This window comes from Urocitellus parryii, chromosome 5, assembly GCF_045843805.1.
Source record: "Urocitellus parryii isolate mUroPar1 chromosome 5, mUroPar1.hap1, whole genome shotgun sequence".
In the NCBI taxonomy this organism is placed as follows: Eukaryota; Metazoa; Chordata; class Mammalia; order Rodentia; family Sciuridae; genus Urocitellus; species Urocitellus parryii.
The window spans coordinates 117,151,125-117,163,621 of NC_135535.1; the positions used below are offsets into that span (position 1 = coordinate 117,151,125).

The 12,497-nt window shown below is 33.9% G+C and overlaps 1 protein-coding gene across 5 annotated transcripts in view; it reads right to left on the bottom strand.

The window, feature by feature from the left end:
* The window catches only part of Erc1 (ELKS/RAB6-interacting/CAST family member 1), a 522,872-nt gene that overhangs the window by 310,812 nt on the left and 199,563 nt on the right, over nt 1-12,497 (bottom strand). For all 5 annotated transcript variants that reach the window (XM_077798217.1, XM_077798220.1, XM_077798218.1 and 2 more), the window contains one exon: nt 7,506-7,699. In XM_077798217.1, the coding sequence (XP_077654343.1) occupies nt 7,506-7,699 (194 nt within the window). The remainder of the gene's footprint in view (nt 1-7,505; nt 7,700-12,497) is intronic.

A 12,497-nucleotide genomic window follows, 5' to 3' on the forward strand; every position in this document is an offset into this window, starting at 1 on the left:
TTAACAGAGTTCAAACTAAAAGAAGAGCTAGGAGTCACACAGGCAGATAAACTATGACCTAGCAGCAAAGCGACTCACAGGCCAGTTCCCAAGTACCTGTCCTAGAAGAGGGTGTGAGCCTATGGCCTCATCAAGGTCCACAAATAAAAAGCCTCTGGATCATTTGGTTGTCTATACGACCCCATTCTAGGAAATGGGGCCATTAATGAAAACAGAACACAAGTGGTTCCAAAGGAGAAAAAGAAGAAACAGACCCTAGAATTCTTAGGTACAACTCTGCTACTACTTATGATATAGAAGCAGTCATTTATCCTGTCTGGGCCTCGGATTTCTTGTCTGTATAACAAAAATCCATGAAATAAGTTTTCCTAAAACAAACAAAATTCATGATATATAAAGAGGTTGCTAAAATTCCAAAACAAATTATATTAATTTTTTAAAGAAATTTCTTGTAGAAAGATAAGATCTACCGGACACATAACAAGTCAAGCACATGAGCTTTCAAGAGGTCCTACAAGAAATCTCCACTCAAAATATATGGCAGTTTGCTTGTCAATGTTTCTTCTAAAAGAAAAGAATTGCTCATTGAGTCCAAAAGAAGAGTAATGCCATATTTCAAAGTGCAATACACCAATTCTACCACAACACAAATTTATTTTCAAAAAGACAAAATTATATTCCCTTTTAAAGTGGTCATCTGGTTGGGGGCAAGAATCTTCTGTTTGTGCCTCTTCCAAAAGCAGTTCCAGATATCTGAGTAGGGGATAAATCCAGGAAAGATAGGGACAAAAGAAAACAAAAACAACCAAAATACAGGAAAAATAAGATTGAAACCTTATTGAACCATATTCAAAAATAACAGTCTAACAGAGTAATTTATTACTAATTTAACTGGTACCCTCAAATTATGACCTTATTTAAGAATCAAAATGGGCAGTGAGGGACTCGCTTCTGATTTGGTCAAGTTATTAAGTCAGTAGATTTGGGGTTTTTTGTTTGTTTGTTTTTTAACATTCAGAAAGTATTAGGGAAACAAAGAGGCCCCATTGCTGCTTCTAGCACATTCCAGTGATGACTAATAAGAAAAAAAATTTTAAATTCTTTTCAAAATAAATGCTTCTTCTATAGGAAAAAGGTAGGAAGAAAATCAGTATGCAATCAGTTGTATTAGTCTGAATGCATTTGGTTGCAAATAACAAAATCCTTCTTAAAACTGGCTTAAACAGTAAGAAAACATATTATCTCACATGATGAGAAGTCTTAAAAGCAGTAGTTTCAGGAATAGTGCTTTCAGGTTCTAAGCTCTATCTCTCTATGGTTTTCTTAACTATTACTCTCTGGATGCTGACTTCACTTTAGGCAGCTTACAAGGCAGTTGCAATAGTTCTGGACATCCCATCCAGATACAAGAGTGTCCTGGAGAAAGAGGTTACCTTTCTTCTTGCAAGTCTTCCTCCTAAGAAAATTATTCCCTAAAGTCTCTGTAGTCTTTCTTTCTCAAATCACTTATGTATTATGTGCTCCATGAACAACTAGCCACCAGAAATCATCCTGATTGGCTTAAATGAATTTATTTATTAATGGATTCATTTCTGGAGTTGGGGATGCAATTCACAAACTTCAGATTAGGATAATTAGTGATTAGATAGAAGAGTAACAATATTTTATTGGTATATTTTATTCTTTTCTGCACTCCAGATGAAATAAATAAAGAAAAGTAGAAAACTAAAAGCAAAGGCAGAAGGAGGGGGCTGTGTATAAAATTAATTTAGAGGGCTAGAGTTGTGGCTAAATGGTAGAGCACTTGCCTCACATATGTGAAGCACTGGGTGTGATCCTCAGCACCACATAAAATTAATTAATTAATTAAAGGTACTCTGTCCATCTACAACTAAATTAAAAATTAATTTAGAAGATGATAATCATATCTATGGTTGGGAATGGGAGGAGATGTGCTGCAAAGAGACATTTCTAGGGGTGAAGAAAATGTTCTGTATTCTGATTGTAGTATACATTTGTCAAAGCTGAAATAAGGTAACAATAGGTATATAAAGTTGTTGGAATTTTTTTTTAAGGGCTTCTAAGGACTTCAGGAGGACAGAGCCCCTCATTCAAGTGTCTTCTCAAACATTACCTTATCAGATGGGCCTTTGCTGACTGCCCCACAAATAACCTCTGTGCTAAATCTGAACACACCTCAAAATAAAAATATACATGCACTAACGTCCTTTTATACTTCCTCAAATGAAGAACAGTAAATTTACATTTTCTTTTAACTCTTCACATCACACAATAACTCTTATTATTCTCTAGATCACTGAAAATTCCTAAATTCAATTAACAAAGGCAATTCTTGCCAACCAAATTATATGAAGCTCAAAAGATGGCTGCCATTCTCTAAATACAAAAGTTTCTTAATAGTATGTTGACTCTAATTACATTGAATGTCAGAGTAAAACTGAGAATTTCAGCTGTGAAACACTAAACTCTGAGTATTCATTAGTCATTTGGGATTATAAAAAGGCAATAAAGCAAAAATGTAAAACAGAACACAATATATGGCACGGGAAACAATGTCCCCAGTGTACTGCCATCACATGAGTATTTAGCAAAAAGGGATAACATGAGTGAAAGAGCAGACAACAAACAATTCTTTCAGAAGATTGAAAAAATACTAACAGAATTCTATCATTACTCTTGTCTCTAAAAATCATAAACATTATATAAGAGAAAAGCCTATTTATTGTGAATCTAAATAGAAACTCCAACATGCTTATTTTAGAAGACAAATTCTCAATTACATTTGGCATTCCTGAGGCTAATCTAATTCTATCCATTTATATAGGGACATTACAAACTCTGTTTTGATTTTTTTCTATGCAAACTATCCAAAGCCACTGGATGATGGCTTTCTTGAAGTATTAACTCAGCTAGGCTACAGTACCCAGTGAGTCGATCAAACACCCATCTAGATAGATGTGTTGTGAAAGTATTTTGCTGATGTACTTAAAGCCTCTAATCAGTTTAATTAGGGGAGATTATCCCAGATAATCTGAGTGGGCACAACCAAATCCTTCAGAAGGTCTTGGAAACAGGTAAGATTTCCTTAGAAGCGAGAAGAAATTCTACCCATGTACAACAGCTTTGGCTTGTGCTGACACAAGTTCCCTCCTGCTCAGGATCTTCCCTTCCTGTCAGCCTGCCACAGTATTTCAGACTTGCCTAATCAGCCACCACAACCATGCAAAATAATTCCTTATAACAAATTTCTTAATATGTGTGTATATTTCTCTGTGTATACATGCCCTATGTGTACTTTTTCTCTTAAATTCGATCTGATTCACACCACAGTAAGGAATGTGAATTTAGAAGTAGTCACATTTACCTGAAGAAAATATTTTGTATTTGCAGTGGTATAGGTGGACTTGTCCAATTTTATTTTTTAATTACAATAGGTCAAGAGACTGGTATAATGTTAAAACAAGTGAGTGCTATAACACTAAATCATTTTGCTACAAGAACTATTCTTTTCTTTAGGAGTCAACATTAGAAAGGACCATTCATTTATTTCTCTAGTCCACAAAGAATACAAGTGGAAATACTTCATGATATAACCTAAATCTTTTCATACTGGAAATTCTTACATAAGAAGTACTATGAAATGCATAGAATACTAAGAATTTTCTTTGGTTTAATGAAAATCTATTAATAATTATAATATAGTTTGTTTTAATATTTGCACTTAAAAGATTGCTCAATGTCCTTTAGAAATGAATTCTATATGCTGAATTAAAATGTGGTGAAATAATTTTATCAGTTAAGGAGCCACTCAAAGGGCAAGCCAGTGTAAGCACAACCACATAAAAGATAGCTGGAAACAAAGACTAAAATGATTTCAACTAGCAGTATAAAACCTTACCCGAACGAACATAGACTGATTTTATCCAAAAGCAGGTTAACTAAGAAATACAGTGTAACTGGCTGTTCTTTAATTCTGATCAAGCAAAATCCCCAGCAAGCCCCAGCAGTAGCAAGAACAGCAGCAGCAATTTACTCTAGTATAAGATGGTAGCCTTACATATCACTCACTTTCCCAGTAAGTCCCAAACAAACCCCCCAGGTGGTGCAGGGACAGAAACCTGGTGTGGAGGGTACAATTTGCGGGAGACTGGCTTTCTGAGAAACAGCATGGCCAATGGGTAGAGGGAACACACACAAATAAACAAAAAGACACAAAAACCCCCAATGGAACAGGACCGTGGTAAGACAAATCAAAAGAAAGATGAAGAAACTCAAAATGATAAAACACAGGGAAACAGACACCCCATACATACACACAGGAAACAATGGAATGGCAACACAAGAAGCAAATGGTTAGTAAGAAACACAGCAGCCACACACATGCACCTCAGTACTAAATCTAGGAACAAATATATGACATAATCTCAGCTGTCTTTAACATAAAATGCACTGAATAACTCCCCAAATAAGCACAGTTCAGTTTATTAAAAATGGCCTTCAAGGAGCTGGGGTTGTGGCTCAGTGGTAGAGCACTTGCCTAGCATGTGTGAGGCACTGGGTTCAATTCTCAGCATCACATATAAACAAATAAATAAATAAAGGTCCATCAATAACTAATAAAAATATTTTTAAAAAGTCAACACATCTTTAAAAAATGGCCTTCAAAAGCTAAGTAAAACTAAAATATACCTTAGTTTTTAAGTAAGTCATAATCCTATCTATAGACACTTTTGCTTAAGACATTGGTTCAACAATGAGCAAAAAATAAATCCCATCGAGGTAGGAAGTGTTTCATAGTTGCCAGTAAGTCCAAAAAGAACATAATTAATCTTGTTGAAATAGAAAGAAAATTGAGCTGGAATTTAAAACCCCATTCTATTAGGTCCAGCTCCACCACTGTTTAATTTCAGGAGTAATTTCTTTGGCTCCTGGTTTCCTCTTCATAAAATACCATAATAGAGGGCCTGGGATTGTGGCTCAGTGATAAAGCGCTCACCTAGCACGTACAAGGCCCTGGGTTAGATCCTCAAAACCACATAATAAATAAATAAGTAAGTAAATAAGTAAATAAATAAGTAATTTGGTTTGCAAGGGGGGTGGGGAATGCCATAGTAGATCTCTTTCACAAATTCTGTGGTGCTACTGTTTATTCAATACCTCAAACTATGTTTCTGAGTAACAAATTACAAAGCTGACAGCAAAAACTGAGTTGGAAAAAATGTTGCATTTGTTTGTTAGTTTGTTTTTTGGTGTGCAGTTTTATTTTATTTTCTGATAGGCAAAAATCTTTGTCTCCAATCCTCAAACAAAATTACAGGTGCATGAGCAGAGAGGCTAGAACTATGCTTTTTCCAATACACTAAAAGTTACATCGGTCATTTATAACTCTTTCTTACAAAGTGAAAAACAAAGTCACTATTAAAAGCAGCTATTTGGTGTATTTTGGATACAAGATATAGACTTAGTTCTGTTTCTTATTCTCCCTCACATTATGTCCATCTCCCAAAATCAGTATAAGTCCCAAAATGCAATAATGTTCTTCAAGTAAGCTTCATGGAATAGCAAGCAATATTTTCAAAACGTAGATTTTTTTTTCTTTTTAAAAAACATACATATTTTTAATAACTTTATTTATTTACTTATTATGTGGTGCTGAGGTTCAAACCCAGTGTCTCACCCATGCCAGGTAAGTAGCTATAGCCCTAGCTCCTCTTTTTCTTTTCTTAATGTGGTTCTGAAGATTGAACTTCAGCACTCATGAATAATAGGCACTCCTCTACCCTAGACTACATCCCCAGTCTTTTTCTTTTTGAGACAGGGTCTCACCAAGTTGCCAATGTTGGCCTTGAATTTGAATCCTGTGTCAGCCTCGTAAGTAGCTAGGTTTATGAGCAATGGACCACCTCACTCAGCTTCAAATGCAGATTTCCAATATAAAAAATCACATTTAAAAATGAAATATTCTCAAGCAACTTCTGAAATACATTTAATGAGATGTCAGTAATCAGTCAAAAGTATCATATTTTAATGTTTATGCAGTACTGCTGCTGATTTTAGGCCCATTAAAAAAGCAAAAGGAGGTATAGATTCAGATATGTATTAATGTAAATATATAAGAGTGTCTGTGTATATACATGGGGCATGCTCACATGCTGGAGAAGGAACACAGTGCAAAGATTAATGTGAATAAAAATGCACAGGGGCTTGAGTTGTAGCTCAGTGGTAGAGTGCTTGCCTAGCAAGAGTGAGGTAATGGGTTTGATCACCCTCAGCACCACATTTAAAAATAAATAAACAAATAAAATTGATATTTTTAGAAAAACAAATAAATAAAAATGCATAGTCTACAATCAAGAGTTCTTAGTTTTAAATTTTTGATTTAAAGAATTATATCCATTTGTCTTATCCAGAACTAGAGAAAAAGAATAGAGTTAATACCAAAATAAGAGAAAACGTGCCAGCAGGTCAAAAGTCCATGTTATTCACATTTTCATACAGTGTAAAACTATGAGGGTTGGAGTTTATTGTTTTGGTTTCTTGAAAATCAAAATTATATGGGTAGAACGGGAGGAAAAATAACTTCAGTGGAAAATAACAAGCCTACCAATAACCACCCCCCAAATTTAAAACTCAGTAAATAAATTATGAAAGTAATCTAAAACTTCCCAGCCCTCAAGAACATAAAAATAAATTATTCTTAAGAACCAGCCCTCAAGAAGCCACATAGCTTAGTGACTTCATTTTGTCACTGTCAGTTTTTCTGGCTGTTTAGAAGAACACAGGTAATCAATTGCTACTGGAAGAGCTGTCTCAATGCACTTGTGAGTTCATGTTAAATACATGGTATGAAATAAGAGATTAACAGGCATATACTTGGTCTTCAGAATAAAGTAATTTAAAAAAGACAAAATTCTAAGAGAAATATCTGGCAGGATCTGTTCAAATACCCATTTTGAAGAATTCAAATTCAGGCCCCATAAAAATTACATCTGCGTTTCCAAAATTATCCTAAAATGTCACGCTTCATTGACTGATGTAAGAATTTGCTTCTCCACAACCTAGTCAAAAATTCACAACCCCAAAAGAGCATCTGATCAGCCAAAAGGGTCTAAACCAATGATACAATATTAACTCCTTATACAGGAGGACCATTTTCTTATTATCTAGAACAATAAATAATAAAAAGCAAGTAGTTATTTGTACTCTATCTTAGTCAGTTGAAAACTTTAATTTTTCAATTAATGAATACTTTCTCTTTTGTTTAAGGTCAACAGTTTCTCAATTTACTCCCTTTCTATGTTGCCTTTTAGAAACTGCAACAAAGAATTTGTACTGATTTAGAATAATAAGTAGATAATAAAGTATTAACAAGCATTCAAGACCCTAAACTCAGAGGCACACAATACTGAAACAAGTATGCCCTCAAAAATACATACTTTACTTTTTCTAACCCAGTGAGTCCCATTCAATTTCCCTCTCCTTACCTTTCTAATTCAGCTATCTTCTTATCTTTGTCATTCTTCTCATTTTCCACTTCCTTCAAGATTTCCAAAAGGCGGTCTACTTCTGCCTGGGCCTTGCTAGATTCATCTTTGTACCTGGCAATCTCTCTCTCCAACTGCTGAATTCGGTCATTCATCTCTGGACTGGCTCTAGCTTCCAATGTTGCTTCATGTGCCTACAAAAAAAAGAAAGAAAGAAAGAAAGAAAATGAAGAAGTGTTCCAAGTCTGTAAGATACACATAAAGTGAAACTGGCTGGGTAAACCATGAGTCAAAGAACTATTTATATTCAATTTAAACATAGTATTATCAAATATCTAAAGGATTAATATTTAAAGTAATTGCCTTAAATTACAAATGGATTTTTAAAAAATATTATACCTCTGAATTTTATTAGGCCCCAAATCACCAAAAGCCAACTGATATTTCAGAGAGTAGTAAGATATACTAATAAACCAAAAGACTGCTATTGATCTTGCCAAACAGTATCAAAAGGTACCACCAGGATTCACTGCTAATCTGACAGATAGCACCATTGCTGAGACCTATGTCCCATTAGTTATTTCCATTTCCTTCTCCCATATGCTGCTTTACCAAATGTGTGAATCACAAGACTCTGGGCATTCAGAATTATGTAGATACTTTAAGAATGTATTGAGTCCCTTAAAATGCTTTGAAAAATATATTAAAAGGTCAAAGATATATTCTTAGAAAATTCTTTGAAAAGCTCTAATGCAAACTACCATTAGTAAATGAGAAATGTTTGTATAAACTAAATGCTTTGTTATAAATCTAAAATTAAATTCTAGCCAGGTAAGGTGGCACATGCCTGTAATCACAGCTACTCAGGAGGTTGAGGCAGGAGGATTTTGAGTTTGAGGCCAATCTGAGCAACTAAATAAACTGTCTCAAATTAAAATTTTTAAAAGGAGGGTGGTTGGGAACTTGGGGGTGGAGTTCAGCAGTGGAGTGCTTCCCCAGCATGTGTGAGACCCCAGTTTTAATTTCAGTGCCAGAAAATAACAAACAAATAATTTAAAAAAGCACCCTTATTTAACCTCCTCCTACAAACAAGCATTAAATCTTTGTTTCGGTACTGGGGATTGAAGCCAGGGGAGCTCTAACACTGAGCAATATCCCCATACCTTTTTTATTTTCAAATTTGAGGCAGGGTTCTCACTAAATTGCCCAGGCTGGCCTTGAACTTGTGCTCCTCCTGCCTCAACCCCCAAGTAGCTGGGATTATAGGTATGTACCACTGCATCTGGCTCCATTAAATCTTTTACCAAGTTCATTTATTTAAGGCTTAATTCCTGATGAAAAAGTACTTATCTATCCAAACACTGGCTTCTTTAGGGTTGTGGATGTGGCTCATTGGTAGTATGCTTGCCTAACATGCTCAAGGCCATAGGTTCAATCCTTAAGCACCAAAAAAATAAAAAATACATCATAAATGGCTTCCCTCATCTTTAACTAACTTATGAAGTATATTTTAAGGAACAAAAACTACAAGTTCGGAAGGTAAAAGGACATCACTGTTCTGCACTGGATTTTCTCCAATATCTAAAAATCGGTTGTTTCACACTGTTTTGCTAGATTTTTAAGAGGAAAGTTCCTATAGCAATTAGTCTTTTATGGGGAGGACAAGGCTACAAAAACTTTTCAAATACGGTTATGTCTAACAGAAAATAAAGGAGGAAGTATAGAGGGAGCTATTTTGTAGAAAGCTGACCATATTTATATACTAAAAAGGAAGAAACAATAAAAAGAAAAAGACCAAAGATGCAAAGAAATGCAGGAATAACTGAGGAAGGACACAATGAAATAGGCGACAGAAGAAGGTTCAAAGTAAGGGGCACAAAAGACTGTAGAAACAAACACGAAGGTCTGCTGCTATTCAATACTATTAAGACAACTCTGACTTATAATCACTTATTATAAATGTTTTATTTATAACTCTGCCAATGTAACTAGTGCACATCAGTGTTCTAGGCCTTCATACATGCTGAAGTGCCCTAACTCTGAGGTCTCAGCTTAGTAAATGTCTCCTCTGTTAAGGAAGTCCTCTGTGACCCTAATCTAGATTTGATGTGCACTCCATCACACCCTGTGATTTATTACAACTACCTGTGTGAGTATCTATTTTCCCTGATAGAGAATATACATTCTATGAAAACAAGGGTGCAGGTAATCTTGTTTCTATCCTCAGTGCCCACCATGAAAACTGACTTTGTGTAGAAACTCAATTACTTGTTGAACAAATGAATATGCACAAGCAGTGAAAGAGTTTTGCTTGATTTAAAACAGTTCATAGAATTAAGTGGTAGGAAAAGAAGAATTGGGAAGAGGATAAAAGTAATCAATTATATAAGTGTAATGTTAAATGTAGCCTACAGGATGATCAATGACCAACTTTAAAGAAAAGTCAATTAAGGTAGGGGGGAAGAATCAAAAATATATTAACTTTCCCTTACTAATTATAACAAATTCTGTACCAGAGAAGTTTACATCCAAATTCTTGCTGGGTACATTTGCACGTTAAAATGAAATTCTAAGAATATTAAACATCTTTAAAGACCTTTGCAACTTTATATTTTAAAAAATATAAACTCTAAAAAAGATATTTTCCAAATGTTTTATAAACATTTCTTTAAAACAAATTTCTAAATAGTAGAATGACATTTAATCCAAGATGTAAACATATCTTGTGTCCACAGAGTTCTTCTCAAAGCAACAGTTAGAAAAATATTTTCTGGATGTTTAATTTCATGACCTCATTCCCCTCACTGATTTTCTAACCCTTTAAATTTTAATTGTCTGTTAAACGGTGTTTTGAAATGTGTATATTTTACATGTTATACTTCTAGAATATCAGGAAGTCAAAATCACCCGGAAGCAAAAACTACAAACTTCAGTGAAATAACAGTACTATATAAAATGTCACCTCTGGACAAGAAAAACTAAACCATGAACAATCCTTTTTAAAAATCCTTAATCAGGTTAAGCTCTCTGTTCTCAAGTGCTGATCTACTGGAAACTGCCTACCTTTCACATTATTAAAACCTCAATACACATACACTGGAGGCAAGGATTTCGTTCTTTTGTATTTCATATGTCGTACTAAAATATACACAATTATAGAATCAAGGAGATAACCAAATCCTTATTTTCAAAGTATAAATTATTTAATGAGGAAGTAAAGGTTAAGAAGGGAATCTTATTCAATAAACAACAGAACATATATGGTTCCTTAAAATTATTTAAAAATACATAGTAAAAAGATAAATACATATACTGAGGAAAGCTCTGGTGCAAAGTAGCTTCAATAAAAGACATTTATATAAATTGATTTAAATTCTTTAAGGAAGTAACAGCTATTCTTTTAAAACTATGCCCTTTACCAATTTATTTTGTGTCAGGTTCCTTCAGTTGTGAGAATTCAGTTTCTAAACATGGCCTTTAAAGGAGATTCTACTGGCAGATATGGATTTTAATGTGTTAGCAAAATTCTACCCCCCAAAGTGGTGTGGTTAAAAGCCACAAATTATTTTACTTAAAAGCAAAGGGAAAGAGAAGCAGCCCTGAATGAATTAACCCACTGAGAACAAAAAAAAAAAAAAAAAAAAAAAAAAACAGGGAGAAAGCAGCAGAATAGAAACCTCTCCCAAAGTTCAGGGGAGAATTTTCCTCTTTAAAAACTTTTAATTCAAGATATAAACATATCTTATGTCCAAGAGTTTGAACTCACCCTAATATATATCAGAAAGAGTTTTGTGGGGTTTTTTGTTTTGTTTTTGTTTTTGTTTTTTTAAATTCTTAAGTTTCTATATGAGCAAGATAAAGATAGAAGGTCAAGTACACTCAATTTTCCACTTGGAAAATTGTGCAAAAATATATGAACTACATCTGTATATGGGTTTGCCAGGTCATTTAATGGCTTGGATTAGTGCCCCAATACCATTTCTAGATACTAAAGGGAGTCAAAAGAGTTGAAGGAAAAAAAATGAAGAGAAACAGAAGGAAATGGTTTAAGAATAGAATGAGCAAAAAAAGAATAAAAGGTTAAAAAATGTGGTTTTTGAAAAAAAGCTTTAATTAAAACCTCAAGAGCCTAGAAACGGGTATTTAAAAGAATCTGGCATTTTAAGAAGTTCTCATAACTCAAGAGCCAGATTTCAGAGTTGGGGATATAGCTCAGTTGGTAGAATAAGTGCCGCACGCGCATGCACAAAGCCCTGGGTTCAATCCCCAGCACCACAAAAAAAGAGAGAGAGAGAGAGAAAAAAAAAAAAAGCTGAATTTCAATCTTTTCCTTAATAATGCTGCTCATGCTGATGACAAAGAATACCAAAATTCAGGTACAGGTTAAATTACCAAGGACAGACATTTCCTACTTCAAAAATTTCAATTGTAATAAGTCTTTTGAATAAATATGAATTAGAACACTAATCTTATACCAGTTGTGGTTTTCAGAAAGAAGAAAATATGCCAAACAGTATACATCTACAATTTTGTACTATTATCTACAAATAAGCTATAAAGGAAAAAATCCCTGCTACTATGGAAGATATAACAGAATTTTAGGTCTTATAACCTGCTAAAATAATTTGAAATTATACCAAATTTTAAAACTTAATGACACTACTTACCCTATTTTTAAATATAGTAATGCCATGGAATTAGAAATTGTTAGAAGGAGGTAAAATCAGAAACAATATTTAACAATTGTTTTGAATCCCACATTTTACTGCCTTAAATCTCAATCTTAAATTAGGAAAAATGCGCTCATTTATTCTCAGAAAGACCCTTTTTTTAAAAAAGTGAAAGCTTTTTTTTCTTGCCAATTTTCAATATAAATTAATAAGAGCTTAAAAACCCTTTGCTAATAATGTGGGAAGATACCTGAGTTCATTTGAAACTTTGCAGGAAAAAAAGCTGTATAAAACTGGCATATTGTTGATTCACAGATATCTA